The 22,717-nt window shown below is 40.9% G+C and overlaps 1 protein-coding gene and 1 pseudogene across 2 annotated transcripts in view; one reads left to right on the top strand and one right to left on the bottom strand.

Moving 5' to 3' along the window:
• The first annotated feature begins 2,431 nt into the window (after positions 1–2,431).
• LOC123791059 (small integral membrane protein 15-like) lies at positions 2,432–2,780 on the top strand (annotated as a pseudogene).
• Positions 2,781–7,216: 4,436 nt separating this feature from the next.
• F5 (coagulation factor V) overlaps positions 7,217–22,717 on the bottom strand; it is a 70,213-nt gene continuing 54,712 nt past the window's right edge. For both annotated transcript variants that reach the window (XM_045797608.2, XM_045797614.2), the window contains 9 exons: positions 21,793–21,972; positions 19,872–19,988; positions 18,637–18,708; positions 17,369–17,472; positions 16,790–16,945; positions 14,228–14,372; positions 12,349–12,500; positions 9,379–9,561; positions 7,217–7,650 (listed from right to left, as the gene is read on the bottom strand). In XM_045797608.2, coding sequence (XP_045653564.2) covers positions 7,504–7,650; positions 9,379–9,561; positions 12,349–12,500; positions 14,228–14,372; positions 16,790–16,945; positions 17,369–17,472; positions 18,637–18,708; positions 19,872–19,988; positions 21,793–21,972 — 1,256 coding nt within the window. In that variant the 3' untranslated portion in view covers positions 7,217–7,503. The remainder of the gene's footprint in view (positions 7,651–9,378; positions 9,562–12,348; positions 12,501–14,227; positions 14,373–16,789; positions 16,946–17,368; positions 17,473–18,636; positions 18,709–19,871; positions 19,989–21,792; positions 21,973–22,717) is intronic.

Below are 22,717 nucleotides of genomic sequence, written 5' to 3'. Positions count from 1 at the left end.
CTGAGCCGAAGGCAGACGCTTAACCGCTGTGCCACCCAGGCGTCCCCAAAGATGGAAGTTTATATCGATAAATGCCTACATTAAGAAAAAAGAAAGATCTCAAAGTTAACACTACAGCTAAAGAACTAGAAAAAGAATAACTAAGCCTAAAGTTAGTATAAGAAAGGAAATAACAAAACAAAGTGGAAATAAATAAAATATAGGCTAGAAGGGCAATAGAAAAGATCAATGAACCTAAGAGCTGATTTTTTGAAAAGGTAAACAAAATTGACAAAACATTAGCTAAATTAAGAGAAAAAGAAGACTGAAATATAACATCAGAAGGGAAAGAAGACACATTATAACTGATACCACAGATATACTAAGAATTGTAAGAAACTGTTTTGAACAATTGTGCACCAACAAATTTCTTCTAGGATAACCCAGAAGAAATTAACACATTCCTGGGAACATATAACTTACCAAGAATGAATCATGAAGAAATAGAAAATCTGAGCAGAACAATAACGAGTAAGGAAACTGAAGCAGTCATCAAAAGCCTCCCAACAAAAGGAAGCCCAGGGCTGGATGGCTTCATGGGTGAATTCTACCAAACATTTAAGGAAGAATTAATATCAATCCTTTTCAAACGCCTACAAAAAATTAAACGGATGATACTCTCCCAAACTCATTTTATGAGCCCATACCAAAGTCAGTATGAGCCCTCATACCAAAGCCAGACAAAGATATGCCAAAAAAGAAAATTACGACCCAATATCCCTGATGAATATAGATGCAAAATTCCTCAACAAAATATTAGCAAACTGAATTTGACAACACAGTATAAAGATCAAACACCATGATCAAGTGGGATTTATCCTTGGGATGCAAAGATTGTTCAATGTATGCATTCAATAAGTGTGATATACCACATTAACAAAATGAATCCATGTTGTTATATCATTTCAATAGACGTAGTCAAAACTTTTAATAAAATTCATCATCTTTTCACGATAAAAACTCTCAACAAGTAAGGTATAGAAGAAATACACCTCAACATAAAAAGACCATATCTGGCAAACCCAGAGCTAAACATCATTCATATTCAGTGGAACAAGATTAGGAACAAGAGAAGCATGCCCACTCTTCCCTCTTGTATTCAAAATAGCGCTTGTAGTGCTGGTCAGGGCAATTAAGCAAGAAAAAGAAATAAGGAACCCAAATCAGAAAGGAGGAAATAAAATTGTTTCTATTTGCGGATGACATGATGTTATAAATAGAGAACCCTAAAGACTACACCAAAACACTATTCTTATAGTGTTATATATATTATAGTTAGAAGTAATAAATTCAGTAAAGTTGCAAGATACAAAATCAATATACAAAAATCAGTTGCATTTCTATATACTAACAATGAACTATTAGAAAGAGAAATTAAGAAAATAATCCCATGTATAATAGTATCAAAATAAAATACTTAGGAATAAATTTAACCAAGGAGATTAAATATCTGTACACTGAAAAATATGAAACATTGATGAAAGAAATTGAAGACACAGATAAATGGATAAACATTCCCTACTCATGGATTATAAGAATTTATATTGTTAAGATGTCCATAGTATCCAAAGTGGTCTGCAGATTGAGTGCAATCCCTATCAAAGTTCCAATGATATTTTTCACAGAAATAGGGAAAAAATCCTAAAATTCATATGGAACCACAAAAGGCCCCAAATATCCAAGCAATCTTGGGAAAGAAGAACAAGGCAGAGGCATCACGCTTACTGATTTCAAGCTACACTACAAAGCTACAGTAATCAAAAACTAGGATTGGCATAAAAACAGACATAGATCAATGAACAGAATAGAGTCCAGAAATGTACCCATCCATATAGGACCTATTAATTTTTAACAAAGGTGAGGAAATACATAATAGGAATAGGATAGTCTCTTTAATAAACGGTGTGGTAAAACTCAATATCTACATGCAAATGAATGAACTTGGACTGTTAGCTTACACCATATACAAGAATCCACTCAAAATGGGTTCCAGCTGTGATGTAGGGTGGGCTGGTGGCGGCCGCTGGGGTGGTTTTGCCCACCTGCCCAGAGGAGGTGGCCACGGCAGAGCCGGGGGACCGAGTTGGGGTGGGACCAAGCCCGGAATCCCGGGAACCACCTGCTCTCCCATTGCCCACCCGAGGCCGAGGGGCGCCTGAACGTGGCCCCCTGGGGCAGGCGGCTGGATGGGCTAGGAGAGTAAGAATGAGCAAGGGAGAAAATAGGTATGGCAGGACGTGCTGATGGCGGTGAGGTACCGTCAGCTGCAGCTTCAGGAGCAGCGCAGGTCTGGTTGGGAGATCAAGCCCAGTCAACCCCTTACGGAAAGAAGAAGAATACTGATTCCTCCAAGTGTGGAGTGTATAGAATTTAAACCTTCTCTCACAAGTGTATGGTAGAACTAAAGAAGACAATCAAGCAAGGGTCATCTGAAATTGTAATTGGCTCGCTAATAATCCCAGGACAAAGTTGGAAAGAAGTACTCAAGCCTAAGACGGCTGCAAAGATGTTTGATTTGATATCAAGGCTTGGGCTGACTGTGTTGTGGAATGGGCTGCAAAGGACCCGTATGGCTTCCTTACAGCTGTCATTCTGGCCCTTACTTCATTGTTTCTATTCTAGCAAGTGCAATACTGTCCTGGAAATTGGTCAAGATGATTGAGGCCAGGGAAAAGGAGCAAAAGAAGAAACAAAAACATCAAGAAAATATTGCAAAAGCTAAACGACTAAAAAAGGACTGAAGGAATGAAAGGCTCCGTGACGAGAGGAACATCATTTGGAAAATTATGCTTGAAAGGACCTAAGGGACTATGTCCTACGCTTGAAAGGACTAATTTGGAAAATTAGTGTTGAAAGGACCCACTAAGGTCTCTTTTCTGGTTTTTATGGCAGCAATTTGTTGTAAACGAAGTCGGAGCACATGTAAGAATCGTGTTAGTTGTGACCTCTACTGTAGCGACTTTTAGATTTTGGTGTAGAAGTCTGTTGACAGTTACTGTAAATTGGCATTTATTAGGCTATAAATTCTTTATAGTTGACTTAGTCATTTGCCATTTTGCAGCTAATGTTCTGAAATGAAAACATCCTGTGGAGAAAAATGACAATACTTCATGAACTCTATTCAAATAGTGGCTTAGAATGGGGTCCTGGACTAAAGGAACTGAGAATGTAAAAATCAAAACTGTCCCGAGGTGAAAAGTATGCTTTGGCCTAAAAAGGCATAAAGTATATTACTGACATCTTTTATCATTATTGCTTATTTCTTGGAATAGAATCATTTCTCGAAGCCGCATGTTAACCAATGACCGTGTTTGGCATTTTTCTCATTTTAGCCTTTGAGATAATTATCAGACATTCTGCATTTTTTTAAAACCTCATTTTATAAAGATTCTCTTATTGGCCATGTAGCATACCACCTACCAGATAGGACAATTTTTGTACTTATGAACCTGCCATTTTCTTAGAGATGTCTTGTTGAGTGGAATAACACTATGATTTAAAGCTTGCAGTAAAAATGCCAAACCTTGCAGTGCTTTGGAAACAGTTTATTCTTTATTGTGCTATGTAGTAAGGTGAAGTAGTTAAAATGTCTTACCATGCAATTTGCTCGTTATATAGATGCCACTTATGTGTTTTTATTTCATTCTTCATTTTAATTTAGTAGTGATGTTCTATACTTTCTGATGTTCTACACTTTCGAACAGGTTCATGGTGATAATTAAAATTTCAGACTTCTCTTAAGGAATTCTTAAAAAGTAATTGTTAAGGGGCGCCTGGGTGGCACAGCAGTTAAGCATCTGCCTTCGGCTCAGGGCGTGATCCCGGCGTTACGGGATCGAGCCCCACATCAGGCTCCTCCACTGTGAGCCTGCTTCTTCCTCTCCCACTCCCCCTGCTTGTGTTCCCTCTCTCGCTGGCTGTCTCTATCTCTGTTGAATAAATAAATAAAATCTTAAAAAAAAAAGTAATTGTTAAGTCCTATTTCCTAAGTGGTAAAGGTTTAACATTTGGAAAATTTTTGTTCATCATACTACTAACTGGGTGAAAAGGTTAATTATGTTAAAATGAGAATGTGTTAAAATTAGAAATAAAGAGCTAAAGGATAGTTCCTTCAGCTAAGTAGTATAACTGGAACTTTTTACTATTAAACATGGCTTTTATAAATGCATAGTCTAACAATTTTATTCACTGTCAGTATATAATAGCTTATTAATGTTTTCCTCACCTCTAATAATGAATTTTAAATTACAAAAAATTGTCCACCAGCTCTAATTTAAAAATAAATCCAGATATTGAAATAAATTTGATACTTTAAAAAAAAATCAAGTCATAATGGATTAAAGACCTAAACATAAGACCTGAAATTCTAAAACTCCCAGAACATTGACGATGAACTCTTTGACATTGGTCTTGGCAATGATTTTTTGTTTGTTTGTTTGTTTTTCTTTTTTTTTTTTTTTGGCAATGATTTTTTGGATATGACACCAAAAGCATAAAGTAAACAATTGGGACTACATTAAACTAAAAAGTTTCTACAGAAAAGGAAACCACCAAAAAAAAAAAAAAAAAAAAAATGAAAACGCAACCTACTGAATGGGAGAAGATATTTGCAAACCACATATCCAATAAGGGATTAATATCCAAAATATACAAGAAACTCATACAACTCAATAGCAAAATAACCCAAATAAAAAATGGGGAAAGGATCTGAATATACATTTTTTGAAGAAGACATATAAATGGCCAATAGATATACGAAAAGATGCTCAACATCGCTAATCATCAAGGAAATGCAAATCAAACCCATAATGAGATATCGCCCCACACCTGGTTAAAATGACTACTCTCAACATGATGAGAGACAACAAATACTGGCGAGGACATGCACTGTGGGTGGCACTGTCACCTGGCATAGCCTCCATGGAAAACATTATGGCACTTCCTCAAGAAATTAAAAATAAAACTACCGTATTATTTAGCAATCTCATTTGTAGACATATGTCCAAAGGAAAGTGAATCACCAGCTTCAAGAGGTATCTGTATTCCCAGGTTCATTGCAGCATTATTCACAAGAGTCAAGCTATGGAAGCAACCTAAGTGTACACTGATCGATGAATGGATAAAGAAAATGTGGTATATGGGGGTGTCTGGGTGGCACAGTTGGTTAAGCACACGACTCCTGATAGAGGCTCAGGTCATGATCTCAAGGTCATGGGATCAAGCCCCAGTTGGGCTCTGCACTCAGCTGGAGATCCTTTCCCCCTCTCCTTCTGTCCCATCCCCCTGCTTTCTCTCTCTCTCTCTCTCTGGAATAAATAAATAAATCTTAAAAAAAAAAAAAGAAAAGAAAAGAAAATGTGATATACACACAATAGAATATTATTATGCCTTTAAAAAGAAGGCAATCTTGCCATTTACGACAACATAAGTGAACCCAGAGGTCATATGCCAAGTGAAATAAGCTAGACAGAGAGAGACCAATACTGCGTGGTATCACTGTATGTGGAAGTAAAAAAAAAAATCAGAGTCATAGAAGCAGAGAGTAGAATGGTGTTTGCCAGGGGGAAGAAATGGGGAGAAGCTAGTAAAAAGCTGCAAACTTTCAGTTATAGGATGAATCAGTTCTGAGGATTTACTATATAGCATGAGGACTATAGTTGATAACACTGTTGTGTATTTGAAATTTGCTAAGATAGGAGGTCTTAAGCACTCTGACCAAAACAAAAGAGTAACTGTGAAGTGATGACTTGTTAATCAACTTGATGTATACATATGCCAAATCAATGAGTTGTACAGTTAAATATTTTATAATTTTATTTGTCAAATGTATTTCAATAAAGATGAGAAAAAATAATGAAAGCCAACGTTTTGTGGGTGTTTTAAGCTCCTATATGCAGTCACAGGACTCAGACCACCCACAGATGCAATAGGTAACTCTGACAGTAGCTGAAGATGCTCCCAATGAATTATACTCCTTGAGATGCACCTGTGACTTGTGTTGACCAATAGGATACCACAGAGTGAGGCTGTGCCAGTTCTGGGCCTAGCTTTTGAAAGGACTGGCAGTGTCTGCTTCCTAAATTGTGAACACTTGCTTTGAAGAGCCTGAATCACCTTACAAGAAGTCCAGCTCCCCTGTTGGAGACACCCAATGGATGGACCACTTGGAAGCCATGTAAAGAGGAGAGGACCTGAAACCACGTGGAGTGTGACAGAGAACCAGCTGTTTCAGTGTTGAGCCTCCTGATGACTCTGGCTAGAGCCATGTCTGACTAGAACCTCACTGGAGACCCCAAAGAAAGTCAGCCATAAAACCACCCAGCCGAGCCCAGTCAACCCACAGAATCATGAGAGAGAATTAACTTGTTGTTTTAAGCAGTAAGATTTGGGGTGATTTGTTCCACAGAGAGATAGCCTCAGCAGTGACTGTCTATCCCACGTGACTTCAAGGAGGCCAGAAAGTTCCCCAGTCTCACAATGTCTATGGGATCACTAGATGCCAAGTTCCCAGGGAAGGGAGTGTGGAAAGGGGAAGTTGTTGAGGAAGGGAGAGGAGGAGGTTGGAGCCATGCAGAGAAGGACGCTGGAGGTGAGCCTCAGCGGCTTGCCAGTCCCAGGAGGAACAGTTGCCTTTGGGCCAATGGTTCCAAGGCTGTTTTACAGGTTTTAGCTTTCCCTTAGGTGAACCTGTGTTTTGAAACAGTTGTAGTGCCAGTAGAACGAAGCCAAGGTTACACGTTCACTTCTCCCGTGGTTATCTTGGCTGTGTTCCATGTCTAAAGACTCCTCATTCCGGAATCAATAGGTGAATCAGTTCCAGGGGAGACCAGCCCAGATTCACAAGTTGGGACGACTGAAAATGTGCTTCCTGGGATCTTTACTCACAGAGGGCCAGAAAAATCATTGTTGTGTAGGTGAGACAGGGTATTTTAAGCACTCATTATTTCATATGGTATGATTTTTTTTTCTCACCATGTCAAGAAAAATGAACCATTTAAAACCTTGTTTTCATCACTCTTAAATCATAGTTTCTGTTGTTGTTGTTGTTATTGTTGTTTTAAAGGTAGGAGCAAAATCTATCCAGGTCCATAAATGGCTTTTCAAAAAGTGTTATCTCTTTTATTAGTGTGTGTAGGTTTTAAAAGAACTATAATGAAGCATGCTAACGACATAAATATTACTTTACACAGCATTTTTAATCATTGTGAAAGAATCCATTTGCTCGTTGGTTCTTGATATTTTCCCACCTATATCCAGATTAATGAAGAATTAATAGCCATCATCTCACTGAATTGTAGCAAGGAGCTTACATTATGAAAGTTTCATATATAAAATTTTATTCTCTAATAGAAAAAAGGGAAATACTGAAAATTATTAATATTTAAAGTTGCCATAAAATACATTGCCCTCTCTAAATGGCTTGGTATCTTTAAGAGTCCTTCCTATGTCTTTGAATATTCAATTCTAGTAAATATCACAGCCAAAGAGTTCCAAGCGAAGTGCAATACTTTGGTTCCATGTTTTAGGAATGATGCGGATGAACCTGGAAATAATTGGTGGGTTGAAAAAGTTCTTCACATGTCCTTTGATATTATTATTTCCTTCGAAAATCTGAAAGCAAAATAGGAGAAGATCTTTAATGATGATATAATGGGTATAAAAATTCCACAGATAATTTTTGTTCTCTGCAATTTCAGTTCAAGCTGAGGGCATCAGAGAATGCATACAAAATTATCGGAGATGGTCTTTGGTCAGTCGATTATGAAATCACGTGCCTAACAGAGCTCTTTAGGGATTCCACCTCAGCAGTGATCTGAGTTGGAAATATAAGGAAATAGGACATCTGACATGGTGCGATGAAGCAGCTGGGACACCATCTCTGCCCTCAGCCCCTTGGTAGCAGTGTGACTTTGGGCAGGTGACTTATATTCTCACTGGCAAAATGGGGGTAGTAAAAGTTGACCTCACAGGAGTCATTACAAATATTTTTTTTAAGTGTGTAAACCTATGACACGTGCACAGTAAGTGCCAGAAAACGGTTAGTTGTCACTAACATTTAAAATAAAATGCAATCATGTGTTTTTACTTACTCTTTTTGGCACATGCCTTCTATCCTCAACTGAACTGTGTTTTATGATTTTTTTTTTCTTTTTGCATCCCCAGTAGGTTCCCCAAGATTTACACACAGCAGAAGCTGAGTCACTATTTGTTTATGACAACGATGCTTACTCAGCTCTAAAGACATCCTGGTACAGCCAGAAAAAACCAGCCAAACCAACCAACCAACCAGACAAACAACCCAGGAGTTTAAAAAGAGAGAGACGTTCAAATTCATTCACTGAGATAAGTGCTGAGCCCATGATGAGTATTCCGTCAAGGTCATCATCCCCTTCTCATGTGTTGCCCCCCTTACTGGCTCTAGCCTGATTTCCCTTCTTGGAATATCAGGCTCATCTCCTTAGTTTTGCCCTAGTAGCTTTTTAAAAACACGTGACTGGCAATTAAGGAGTATAATGGAGTAGTTTGACTTGCAGGAAATTAGGCTCCTCATCAGTTAGGATAATAATTGTCTCCTGCTTAATAATATGGTACAGGAAGCTGTATGGCTGTGGGTATTTGATCAGTCAAGAAAAACAAGTTTACCCAAGATAATGCTAACATGATGTTATTTCACAGTGGAAGGTTCTCTGGACCCCTGTTATGGACTGCATGTTTGAGCCCCCCTCAAATTCATACAAGGAAACCCTAACCCCCAATGGAATAGTAGTAGGAGGCGTGGCCCTTGGGAGGTAATTAGGATTACAGTAGGTTGTGAGGGTGGGGCCCTTCTGATGGCATTAATATGCTTATAAAAAGAGGTGGAGACATGGGATCTCTCTCCTCCTGCACCAAGGAAAGTCATGTGGGGACATAAGCAAGAAGAGAGCCCTCACCAGGAACCTGACCATGCTGGCCCTCTGCTCTAGGATTCCAGCCTTCAGAACCCTGAGAAAGAAGTGTTTGTTGCTTCCATCTGTGAGCATTTGTTAACAGCAGTGCGAGCCCACGGAGACAACTCTTCCCCATCTTTCTCAATCAGAGCTAATGAAGCCTCACACCGCTCCCTGCTGTTTGGGTCTCACTATTTCACAGGTGGCTCAGCCGCTGCAGAAAGATGGCCCGCGTGGTCTCTTGTCCCCAGACCAGCTACCTGCGGAGCTAGGGTTCAGACTTCTTAGAGAGGGGGAGCATGTCAGTGCCTATTTGTCAAACGCAAAGAGCTGTTTGCAACCGTAAGGTACTTCTCTCCTCAGGGCAGTTTGTGCATCGCTCTGCCTTTGCCAGGACAGCACCCTGTACCTTGTCCACCATGGAGGATTTCTGCCTGTAGGGCTTCCATTCCATTCCCTGGTCACTGTAGTGGATGGTGTAGCTCTTCACGTACATTTCGGAGGACAGAGACTTGCAACCCTGTGTTATAATCGCAGTTATTTTCTTGATTTTGAGCAGATCGATTTGTAACCACTGTTTGTTGTTGTTTGCCTGTGAAAATGAGGAGGACACATGCATACGGCAGATGTTAAAAACTTCAATTTTTTAGACCAAGATACTCAGAAATGTGCAGAGCTCAAAGGCTTTCTTTTCTGTCTCATCGCGTAGGATTCTCTGTCTCCCTAGAGGACTTCCCTATTCCTTCTTGTTTGCGGTTGCAGACGTATACAAACTCCTACTAGAGCGTTTCGTATATCGTATGATAATGGTTTACTTGTTTGTATCCCCCTTTAAAGGCAGGAATTTATTGTATTTTGTTTCTGGGTACTCACCACAATGCACGGCACACAGCTGGTTTTCAAGGAATATTTGTTGAATGAATAAGGGAATCTTACTTGAGAAAAAAATATTAGATTATCTGTAAACATTATTCTCTTAACCAAATTTGTGTAAATGCCATGATAATATTGCGGTCGGGTTATCTGGGAAAGAAGTGGATAGTATCCTCTCTCTATTTTACTTATTTTAGAAAAGTCCCACTTTTCTTTCCATTGCTTATGTCAGCTAGGAGGAGTAGTCCAATTTCTTCTTTTCCGCTATTTCAAATAAATGTAATACTTGAGAAACCTAGTAAAGTCATGCCTAGGACTTGATACGGTATGGTAGCTGTCCTGTCTCTGGCCTAACGAAATGCCTAATCACATGTTTGTTGATAACATACTTGGAGAAAGAGGATCAGAAGGACCAACTGAGTTTTGGAGTCATCTGAGACAAATTTTCACCTTTGGGAGATTCATCATGTCCCATAGTCTTATTCATTCTATATGAAATAATGAACATGGATATATTTCTTCAACATCACTTATGTGTACATGTATGTATGTGTGTATATTGATATATAGATATATGTATATAGTCATATACTGTATGTATATTTAAAGCAAATTAATTGAATTAAAGTTATTGTATTAATTAATTTTTGTTAATTTTGTAACACTTTCTAGTGATATTTGGTGGTTTCTTAGTGTATCTTCAAGCTGTATGGTATCCAATCCAGGTTGTACCAGTGATACAGAGGTAGAGAGCTAGACGGTTTTGAAAGCATAACAATTTTTCATAGGCACAAAAGAGGTAGAGATGCCTCAGTTTGCATGTGTGCTTGCCTAGGTCTGGCTGAGATTTTTAGCCTCTCTAAAGAGACCCTATAAAGACATTGGATTCTAATAGAAGATTAAGTGAAACAATTCTGATCTAGAATTCCAGATTTAAAATGATGGCCTCAAAAATTAGAACCAGTATTTCATCTTTGAAGCCATTATTATATCACAAAGACTAAGAGCAAATTAGATACAGAGCAAAATTTTTCAAAAAGCTGTAAAATACAGGGTAGGGTGACAAAGTTATACCATGAACAGATCTAAAGAGTTATCTGGGAAAAAACTGGATGACATCCTTTCTCCTTAACTTTTTCTTTTATTTTTTATTATTTTATTCATATAATTATATAAACGTAATGTAGTATAACATTATTACTTTTAGTATTTTAACGTCTTTAGGTCTCTGTTTAGCTTAGTTTGGTGGCAGAATCAAGAAGCCCATTCTACCAATAAACAGGTCAGTGGTCCTCCCACCATTTGAAGCCACTCAAACATCTCACTTTGCAATTTTGCAAATTCTGTCACCAAACTAAGCTAAAATGATTTAATCTCCTTTGTGTTTAAACTTCAAAGGAAAAGTCTGGACTAGATGCTTTGTAAACCCCTTGCCGTTTTTACGTTCTGTGAGTCTGTGACAGACCAGAAACGAGTTTCGAGACACAGATGTCAGTTCCCAAGACTATCTGTATGGGGTCCAAGCTCTTCCTTTTTCTCTCCTAGCACCACAACTTCCCTTCCATTGCTGGCAGCCTAACCTACCAATAGGACCTGGAATTCTGTGGAGTCCAGGGAACCGGAATGTAGGTATCTTAAGTGAGAGACATAGGAGGATAGAAAATAAGGAAGGGTTAAGTTGACTGATAGAATCATTCTGATTTCTGATGCCATTGTGATTTTTCAAGTCAGTTGAAGAGTGAAATAAAAATGAGGCAACTATTAACCGTTACCCTGAAACTAAGTCACTGGAATTATTCAATTGGTTAATATTCAGGGCAATATAACTCTCTGGAAGATACTTATTAAACTTAGGCCACTGATTTATAACCCTGATTTTACAGCATTTTGCCATGCCTCCAACTGTCTAAAAGAATGTCACCAAGTTCTCAAAAACTGGGAACAAAAAAAAAATTAAATAGTACTATTAAGAAAATGAAAAGTGTGGCTAAAGAGTGAAAAAAAAGAAAGAGTTGCAAATCTAAATCACTTATCACTAATGTAAGTTGTCTTAATTAGGAGTTGGCAAACTACAGCCCACGGGCCATATTTGGCCCCCTGCCTGTTTCTGTAAATGAAGTTTCATTAGAACACAGCCGTGCTCATTTATGTGTTGTTTGTAGCTCTTTTCCTGCTACAATGGCAGAGTTGAGTAGTTGTGACTGAGAATGTATGGCCCACAAAGTCTAAAATATTTATTATCTGGTCCTTTGCAGAAGAAATTTGCCCCCACCCAGGTAAAAATCAAGACTGGACCACGAACCACAGAGATAAATAACCTCTCTGAGCCAGAGTCAGAGCTAAAGCTGTCAAGTCAACAGATATTCTAGATTCTCCCACCTAGGACCATAATCTGCAGAGACGGGAGATTGTATTCTGACTTCCCAGGACCCCCATGTTTCCTGTAGTGAGGGCCTTCGTTTTTTTCTGGAAAGCTGGGAGAACTCCATTCATAGGTGTATCTTACCTTGGCTTGCCAGGCATTCACACGACCTTGGGCATTAAGACGGGCACGGAAGGGTTCCCAGTAATCTCCCCACCAAGATTTTTTAAATGAGGACGCCGTGATTTGCTTGTTTTCTATCTTTCCACTTTCCATACCCAGTGGTGTGGAGCATCCTGTCAAGAGAAAAGTAATGTGATTAATTATGCATCATGGCTATTCCCTGCATGGTGTTTCACACTAGCAGAGGAGACGAGAAAAATATCACTATTAAGTAACAACAAAAACAACCATCGCCAACGATGATGTTATTGCCCAAATGCCAAATCCTGTTTGTAGACTCTATGTGTATTGCCCGATGTTCCTAATTACCTCTATTTTTACAAGTGAGAAAACAAAAGCACAGCAAGAAAAAGTAACTTACTAGAAGAGTCAGAAACTAAATTGGAGCCCAGAAAGTCTGACACCCAAACACCATGTTCTAAGTATTTAAACCCATTTTCCTCCTTCAGAGAGTCATGGAAACTTCCATCTTTTCTTTGAGGTAGAAAATACACTATCTATGTATATAAGAATATATTCTATTTCTCTTTCTATAAAAAGCTACAAAGAAGAAGATACAGTGGACCCTTGGTAGTCATGTTCAATCGTTTATTTTCAACCATTTGAGGGTGATTCATGTTATGCACCATTTAGAATTTTGCCAAGGTGTGCATTTGCATGTCAGTCCTCAAAGCTGGTCTGTGAATGTGAGAAACATAGCTAGTGAGTGAGCCCAGCCGACTGCCATCATCATCTCTGTGATGCTTTGCTCTTGTTGGTAAATCATGCCAGAATTTTCTTGAAGTGATATCTTTCTCCATGAAAAAAAGATTAAAAAAACCCCGACTGCTAATATTGATTTTATCAAGAAAATGAAGAGATTTTTTAAAAAACTAATGCATCTTGAATAGAAAACAGATGTTTTGAATAGATTAACAGAGCTGACTACCACATTTTAGAGTAGTTTGACTCTCTGATCTGAACAAACTACCGTCTACATCATATACCATATGGAAAGAAAAAAACACTGACTCTTCAGCATCTTTGTTCTATCTAGTAGAATTTATTATGGCCCTTTATGATTACCTGGATTTATTTATACCACAGGTCACATTATATCCCCTGAAAAACAGCAGCTTACATAGAAAAAGCTTGAGTACCTTCATAGAACACCAAACAGAACGCAGAGTTCAATCAAAGTTTCAGGAAGTTGGGGGGCACCTGGGTGGCTCAGTTGGTTAAGCATCTGACTCTTGATTTCAGCTCCGGGTTTGAGATCAAGCCCTGCCTCAGGCTCCATGCTAAGCAGGGACTCTGCTTGAGATTCTCTCTCTCCCTCTGCCCCTCCCTGTCTGCTCTCTCTCTTTTTTCTCTTTCTCTAATGAATAAACAAATCTTTTTAAAAAGTTCCAGGAAGTTGGCAAGCAGTTTAGATTTCAAAAACATTCATTGAACATCTAATACATGCCAGTAATGTTGCTAGATACTTTCATTACATCAAAGTCTGAGTGGGACCTGTAGGACTTTGGAAGATTCAGGCCTAGTCTGAATCTTAGTTCTTATTGAAATGGGCCAATGGAAGTTATTCTAAGCTAGGGCCTTTCCTTGGAGGCTCGTGGCAGTGTCCATACCATCCTGGCACTGTTCAGAGCTGGTGCCTGCCCACTGGCTGGTAGAACCCGTCTTGGTGTAGGTCACAATGTAAATGAAGAGTTTACTTGAGCAGAACTTGTCTCACCGAGGTTTTTCTAGCACCTCTGTGATTGAAGAGAACTAAAAATTCTACCCATCCTTCCATATTCACTAACGCTTGATTCTCTGAGAGGCAGCGAGACAATAATGATGCATCTTGTTTGCTTACCGTTAACCTCACAACCTTGCAGCTCCAATCGAAGGGCAGGTCTATTATAGGATCTAGTTGGAGAGACCCTAATATATCTAGCCACAATAGGTGGGTCAAACCGATTCTCTTTTATTGTAGAGGCATCCGAATTGCCATCAAAATACTAGAGGAAAAGAGGAAAGCTTAGTTATGGTACAATTCTCTATAAAGGGATTTTGTAATAAAATTTCAGTTTAATTTAATATTGTCATATTAAGTTTTCATGTGGCCTGAATTAAATCACTTGGTCTTAAGTAACTGGAGATACTTTCACTTCAGGAAGATGGTGTAGATGTACTTTGCCTTGTTCCTCCTGCTAAGGACAACTAAAACATAAGAAGCCACTGAAAGATGTAGAGAAGAAGGCCGACTGGCTAGAGGTTCTTGGGACCCAAGGAACAACATGGCAGTGGGCTCCCTGGCTTTTATTTTTGTCTCATATATCCCGGACTGGGAAATGAAGAATCCAGCAACCAGGAAACACCAATGGGTACAGACAAAAAAAAGCTCCAGTGAAAGCCTCTTTTCTCTAGCCACAGGACCAGGAAAAGGCAGTCTAGCAAGACAGAAAACTTTCAGACAATAATTGCTCTATTTCTAGCTAAACATCATAGAAAACATCATGGCCCCTCCTCCACCCAGAACAGCAAAGGCCAAGACTAGATTTCCATGCTCATAAGACTGTAATGAGGCACCCTAACACCCTCACTGGGATTGTGTCAGAGAAGGCCAAATAGGAACCCAGAACTTTCATCCCCACCAGCTCCTAATAAGGCTCCCACCACTATAGTATCAGCGGAGACCCTGCCATTTCCACCCGACAGCAAAGAGGAGCAGTCCTCCTTCAGTGGGGAGCCTGGACTTCGAAGTCCACCTGGCAGTGATGAGGTGTGCCCCAGCCCCTTTCCTTGCCAGACTGGTGTCAGAAAGTGCCAGGTGAAACAAAATAAGAGCAGCAAGACTGATCGGGGCGCCTGGGTGGCACAGCGGTTGAACGTCTGCCTTCGGCTCAGGGCGTGATCCCGGCGTTACGGGATCGAGGCCCACATCAGGTTCCTCCACTATGAGCCTGCTTCTTCCTCTCCCACTCCCCCTGCTTGTGTTCGCTCTCTCGCTGGCTGTCTCTATCTCTGTCGAATAAATAAATAAAATCTTTAAAAAAAAATAAGAGAGCAAGACTGAAAACCAGAAAAATAATAGATAAAAGCAACGAAACAAAGCCAGTTCTTTGAAAAGATTAAAAAAAAAAAAGCAAATATCTAGCAAGAATGACAAAGCAAAAAGAGAAGAGATGCACTTTACCAATATCAAATTCACTAGGCAGACCTCGAAAGCATAGTAGGAGAATACTACAAACAACCCTATGCACATAAATTTAACAACTTAGAAGAAATGGATCAATTATCGAAAAACACTATCTCAACTGATCCAAAAGGAAATAGATAATTTGAACAGTCAGTAACTATTAAAGAAATTGGATTTGTAATTTAAAAGTTCCTGGAAAAGAAATCTCTGGGCCCATGTAGTTTTGCTGGTGAATTACACAAATACTTAAAGAATTAACACCAAGTCTAGAAAATCTCTCCCAGAAAACAGAAGAGCGTGCTTCCCAATTATTTTATGAAGCCAGTATTACTCTGATATCAAAACTAGAAAAAGACAGTACAAAAAACTAAAACTATACACCAATATTCCTCATGAATATAAGTGCAAAAGTCTTGAAGCTATGAACTGTACCTGTGATCTGTGTTCTCTCTCCAAGACTGATTAGTAAGGGCTATAACTTGAGATTTTCATGATCTATTCTAAGATATAGTGCAAATAATTTATTACTAGAAATAGCTAATGATAATACAGACACTAGTAAAATAGTAAATGATTTACAGGAAAAATGAAACATATTCAAAGTTATCAGTGTAACAATGGCAGACTGACTCCTTCCGTTCTGATAGCTCTCTTTGGAAAGGGGATTAGGGAGGAAGAGGAGTTAGGGCTGGTACACATGGGTTTGGGGGAATAATCCTGGCTGAGCCTCAGAAAGACCCAGCAGGAGATTGTCACTCCTCAGGCAGGAAAAAAAAAAAAGCCTGAAAGCACACTGCCTCACAGCATAACTCGGATTAACATTGCTATCTCCTCCAGGTACACTGAAACAAAGAACAAAATAAAATGTCAAAGTTAGTATAATCAAAACTCTTGGAGGCCAGTTTTTAGCATGAGCTCCTTAAGGCACAAGATACTCGACTCTGCCGTCCACCATCTACTAATCTGACAAGTCTGGGCATTTAGTTTGATCAAAAAGTGATTTTTTTTTTTTTTTGGTGGAATTTTGAAGTGTCATAAGTCAGGCTGATCCGTTTAATTTGCAATAACAGACCCATCATTTTACCGCTTTCTTTCATAAGGCCCTAAGAAAACCATTTGTATTTCTACCACCCAGAAAGGTATTTTTTAAAAAAGGCATACTGATAGGCACAGCCCTAGTAACCTGGTGAGCCTAGGGTAAGTCTTGAGACTCAGAAAGAAAGAAGGCACACAGACCATCACATTCTTTGTGCTGTTTCCTTTGAAGATCTGCCAGTTTGTCCGGTCAGAGCTGTATGCCACAGAGAACTCCATGGTGTAGTAGGACTTCAGATACTGTTTGGCCCCTTGAGTCTGGATCCCTGTGAATATGACTTCCCTCTGCATGTCTACCTGCAATACAGCAAAGCCATCACACAGACTGTCCTTGTCACCAAGTCACAGACTGCCTTCCTTAATTCACTGTGCAATCAGCTTTCTTTAGAAATAAACAGCCAGCACCTAAGGTCTTAGCACTAATAAAATGGCTAGATACAATCCATATGTGAGCACAGAGGACCTGGACTTGAGTCCAAGTTCAACCACTTACTAGCTGTGTGTGACTTCCGGCAATTAGTCCCTCTGTGCCTTAGTTTTGTCGTCTGTAGAAAGGATATCTAGGCTATTACTAGAACTAACCTCATAGGGTTCATTTCAAGTATGTAAAGTACTTAGGATAGTGCCTAGAACACTGCAAGAACACCAAAGAGAAATTATTAAGTCACTGTCGTTTTATTAGGACGGTACTGTAAATCTTACCGGGTTAATAAGAAATACCTGGATCCAAGGGTTAGAGTCAAGTTCTGTTGAAGGCTTTTCTGTGATCCAAGCATTATACGACCCACCGTTGTTCAATCTTGCCAATTTGGGCTCCCAATAGCCTAAATCCAAAAAAGAAAAAAATATTCCGAATTAAAAATAACCCCAGGGGCGCCTGGGTGGCGCAGTCGTTGAGCGTCTGCCTTTGGATCAGGGCGTGATCCCAAAGTCCTGGGATCGAGCCCCACATCAGGCTCATCCACTGGGAGCCTGCTTCTTCCTCTCCCACTCCCCCTGCTTGTGTTCGCTCTCTCACTGGCTGTCTCTATCTCCGTCAAATAAATAAATAAAATCTTAAAAAAAAAAAACAACCCAAAACATATAACGAGCAATTTCCCAAGGAAGGTTAGTCTCAGTGGAAAACCAGATCTCTGCAGAAGCTTCTATCGAAGTTAGGAGACTAGGCAGTTGACACAGGCCTCAGCTATTTAGATGGTTCATGGTGATGGAATCTTCTTGGCTTCAGGTCTGTGCTCGGTCAGCTGTCAACCAACACCCACCCCCTTTCTTGATACAGGTTCTGTTTATCTTTTTTCAGTTATGTCGATGTGGTTGCTGCTGAGTGTGCTTGCCTAAGGGGAGGCCGTGGGAGGGATCATGGGACCCTCGTGATCTCTTGCAACTGACCTCTTGGTCTTAGGAAGAGTTTTGAGGCAGAGTGAGGAAATTCAGAAGGAGATCCTGACACAGTGGGTGATCAGCAAAGTTTCTTGAATCGAAAAATAGTTGGCACAACAAAGAGCCCTATTAACGGGGAGAACAGTATCTGGCCAATAAGACCTTGTGAATCTGGCTGGAATATTATGTTTATGATCAGACCTGGAATGGGGATGAATGGGGAGAGTTTTGGCAAGGGTTACGTGGTCATAAGAGTAAGGGCTCCACCCCTTGCTCAGTCCTTGCTGGGAGGTTGGACTGCCTGGCTAGAGATTAGGAGGAGCCCTAGCTCTTGGTCTTCCTGGGACAGACTCTTTGGGAACATTATACACCAGACAGGATGGCAGTGACAAAGGAGTGCCAACAGGTTTTAACGCCTGTCACAGTGCTCCTTCCTCTACCAGATGAGCACCTCAAGATGGAGCTGCTTTACCATGTGGTCGAGAAAAGCCCAGAGAGGAGCAACGGCCCATAGATTCAACAGGTAGGGTTGTCATGGGTTGTTCTTCAGGTTGTATACTGCACAATTGCAGGAGATGGCTTCCAGAGGCTATGATGCTATTACTTACCCAAATGCTCAGAAGCCTTGATCTGTGAATCAGCTATGACACCAGTGCTTAGTCCCATCGGCATCTTACATTCTGAAAAACAAAAACAAAACACGCACACACACAAACAAACAGAACAATGAATAATTTTTGCTTAGAAAATACATATAACAATGTAAAAGCTGCAGGGCTAGAGATCATACCCCTGGTCAGTAATTTGATAGTTTCACCTACCTTGTGTGGCACAGACTTAAATATGTGTGATCATAAAATGGTAAATGTGCCAGCAAGACTGGTGCTAATCTCTAACAGAAGTAGTGACACCCTAGAGGAAAACCACGGAAATCCCAACATTCTGTTAGTTTTAAATGGATTTCCATCTGCTTGCATTTTTAAAAAAGCCATTTTACAACATTAAGAATTACCCCTCATAAGTCTCTAAGTTCCCAAAAGTTGACCTGGAAGTTACAGAGTTATTTACATTCTGATCATGAAAGAAAATGGCAGCCCCTGAGATAGATGGATGTCAACACAGTGCTTGGTACTCAACAAGTACTTAATAGGGGCGCCTGGGTGGTGCAGGCGTTGAGCGTCTGCCTTCGGCTCAGGGCGTGATCCCGGCGTTCTGGGATTGAGCCCCACATCTGGCTCCTCTGCTGGGAGCCTGCTTCTTCCTCTCCCACTCCCCCTGCTTGTGTTCCCTCTCTCGCTGGCTGTCTCTCTCTGTCAAATGAATAAATAAAATCTTAAAAAAATAATAAAAAGCTTAAAAAAAAACCCAAAAAACAAAACAAAAAAAAAACCAAAAAACAAAAAACCAAGTACTTAATAAATGCTGCCTGGCTGGCTGGCTGGGCAGATGGGCAGATGGAAATGATTTCTCAAATACTGAAAGGCCAAGTTCAGAGACTATCCTAGTCCTTGTTGAATTCCTGGTATCTTTTCCCTCCTCTCCTCGAGGAGTCTGGAAAATTTCTTACATTCACTTTCCCACAAATCACACATCACGAAGGAAGACACTTTATGTTGGTTCCCCAACTGAGAAGAATGCCTTTGGGCTGACACATGGGTTTAAGTTTCCTAGAAGACTGATGTTTGCGGCACAATCAGAGGACGGGTCGGAATGAAAGCAGTTACTGGTATGCACGGTGCCTCTGTCAGGCAGAGTTCTGAGTTCAGTATTTCCAATCTAAGAGTTAGTACCAGTCCAGCAGGGACCCTTCTGCTAAAAACATCACATGGCTCTTGGACGCTACCTCTGTCTATGATGAGAAATGGTGTCTGCATCCCTGCTCTCTGGTTTTCTCCAATCTCCGTGTCGAGGAGCCACCAGCCAGATTTTGATGGCTTCATTTCAAGAGTTTTAAATGAACCTAAAAGAGAGAGTGAAGGCCAACATTACACACCCCAAATTAACAATATTAGTTGACAGCTATCAAAGAATCCTAAAATCCCTGCATCACAAGAGGCTTTAGAAAAGAAATTAAGAACGATCCATTTCTCCTTAGGCAGGAGTAGAGGTATAACAGATAAAAACAAAACAAAACAACAACAACACACACACATTAGTAAAAATAAATTGCCCCAGGAGTTTAAAAAATCTCCAACACCCCTTACTAGAGAGAAACTTTCATTTATCTACATATAATGTTACAAGCTAACCCATACACGACACAGCTTCTGAGTCCAGAGGATGAAAACGACCTTGAATGACTCATCACTAGGCCTCAAGAATGCTCTACGTTTCCTTTCTCTCCCTTCATTTCAATAGTTTTTTTCTTTTTTTAAATAAGAAAATTAAAATCAAATATCCTTCTCCCACGTTTTCAAATTTTCTATTAAGTTTACACAGTTGGATAGAGAGGCACATAAACTATTTCAGAAAATCCCTGAAAGAATGCATTTCTGAAGCCTCTGATTATCCATTCTGATATTTAATGCTACCCATTGCCAGTTAATGCTTAAATTCTGCTGACTGTAATTCGTGTCTATTTTCCACATTGTGAGTGAAAATTAATACCCGATGGTCATCCTCCTCTAGCCCACGAAAAAGATTCCAGCCTTCCACTCTCCCATACAGAGAATTCAGATTTGAAGATTTGGAGGGGCCAGCCAGTTCCAGCTTCTCAGTGTTTCTCACGGGCTCATGGGGAGGAGGACGGATCTGGCAATTTACATTTGGTGAAAAGTGAGGAATAAGTTTTACCTAATTCCCTCTTGTCTCTGACTGTAATAGAGTCTTTATGGCTTTATTAATGAGCCCCAGGCCTGAATAAAAGAAGCAAGAAACCCTTTCCCATCCTTCACCAAACCAGTCCCATTCGGACTGCTGTGCCCGTCTAAGGCTGACTCGCACAGCAACTACTCCAAAGTACTGACTGCTTTCACCAGCTTCTCAGAGCGTTTGTGGAAGGTGGGCTGCTTGTGAAAAATTCAGTCTCTGGCACCTGCCCAAGATCCCAAGACCTACGAGATCAAAGTCTCCAAAAGCAGAATCTCTGCCCCAGCATTCGCAGTCTAACCAGCTTCCTAGGATTTTACTACGCCGGCACATAAAAACCCTTGGTGGTGGCTCGTTTGTTTAAACCTCTTCGTTAGTTTGCACATGAAAACTCTAAATACCCCTCTTACTCTTCAGCTGTTATAATCATTAAAAAAAAAATACCTTTTTTCTCCCCTTCAAACAGCCTCATGAGTCCATTTAAGATTAAGATTCCTGTAGTCACTTGTCCAAAGGTATCAAAGTGGGAATGTGGGGAAAAGAATTCAAGAATTCAGGAATCCCAAAACCCTAGTAAGTGTTTCATCTCCTTCCCAACAGAAAGCTTTAGCTGCCCGAGCCCTGCGGGATTCATTCCGTAATCTGTTCAAGACCTGGCCTACGTGACACCCAGCGGCTTGGGAAAAGCTGCGGCAGACAACGCAGCTCCGTAGGACTGAGTTGAGCCACACGTTTAGTCCGCGTGGTGCTGCAGAGAGCGCGCGTACGGGAGCTGACTTTTTTGTGCTCCGTATGCACTTTGGGGCTCTGTCTCTGCCCGGGATCTATGCCAGGAACCAGGCCCGAGCCTTACGAAGGACATGCACAGGAGGGAATGCGGGGCAGTGACAGCTGCCCAGAGTGCCTTCTCCAGCAACTTTTCATCGGGGACCTCTTTCCGTTGTGCGGGTCTTTACCAGGCAGCAGGGGCCAGACCCCTAGCTGGTGCTGTTGAGTGCCATTTTCCAGCAGGGTCTGGCCGTGAAAGTGAACCACGTGGATGTCTCGGGAGCTGCCCATGTTCAGCAGGTGCAGCCTCACCCATTCCTGCTCGTACATTCTCAGGCCAGGCAAGTTGTAGATCATCCCATTGATGGCTGAAAGGATGGAGAGTTGCAGTCAATTAGAAATCTGGGTGCACCAGCAGGGAGGCTGCTCAAGAGGCCTGAGGCCTCCCACCTCACCACCCATCTGCCTATCGATCTGCCTGCCGGGGAACATAGTAAGGACCCCTGTGCGTCCTGCTATCGGTGACAGGCTGCAACAGGACCTCCAGCTCCTCCTCACGCTGGCCTACAGCAGCTCCCCCCAGAGCTTACCCCTCTCCACCCCGCACCTCCCACTTCCCCTGCTCTTTCCACTCACTTATCCTTGACGTTTACAGCGTAGATTTTTCTGGGCTACAGAAACAGAAAGACTAACACGAGCCAGTGAGTGAACTTCAGTGGTTAGAGGAAAGAGAGTGAGGGGATACACAGCACGTCACCCCGAGGCCTCCTAGATTCAGAGATAGTTTTAGGCGAAATTAGGAAGGCAGACGACCGAGGTTCATGTTACTCTCTCATTCAAATGATAGCTTCTCTGTCCCCTTCCCAGTTTAAATGTCTGGGGTTCTCAGGCTTCATCCACTCTCCGCTCAGTGAAATATATGTGGGAGAGTGTGTGTGGGTGTGTGCACACGGGCTTTTTGTTGCTGGTGCGCTGGCTGGTTGGGTGGGTTCTGCAGCCCTCCTGTGCTAGCTTTCTGACCTTCTCTAACCCCTACGTGCGCAGCGCCACCTGCCGGGTGACATCGGCCCTGAGACGTGTGACGACCTGGTGGGGGTCGCAGCTCCTGATTCT

Source organism: Ursus americanus, chromosome 2, assembly GCF_024610735.1.
Source record: "Ursus americanus isolate L20-20 chromosome 2, mUrsAme1.1.p, whole genome shotgun sequence".
In the NCBI taxonomy this organism is placed as follows: Eukaryota; Metazoa; Chordata; class Mammalia; order Carnivora; family Ursidae; genus Ursus; species Ursus americanus.
Note: the sequence above shows the minus strand (reverse complement) of the source record. Positions and strands in the feature narration are given on the sequence as shown.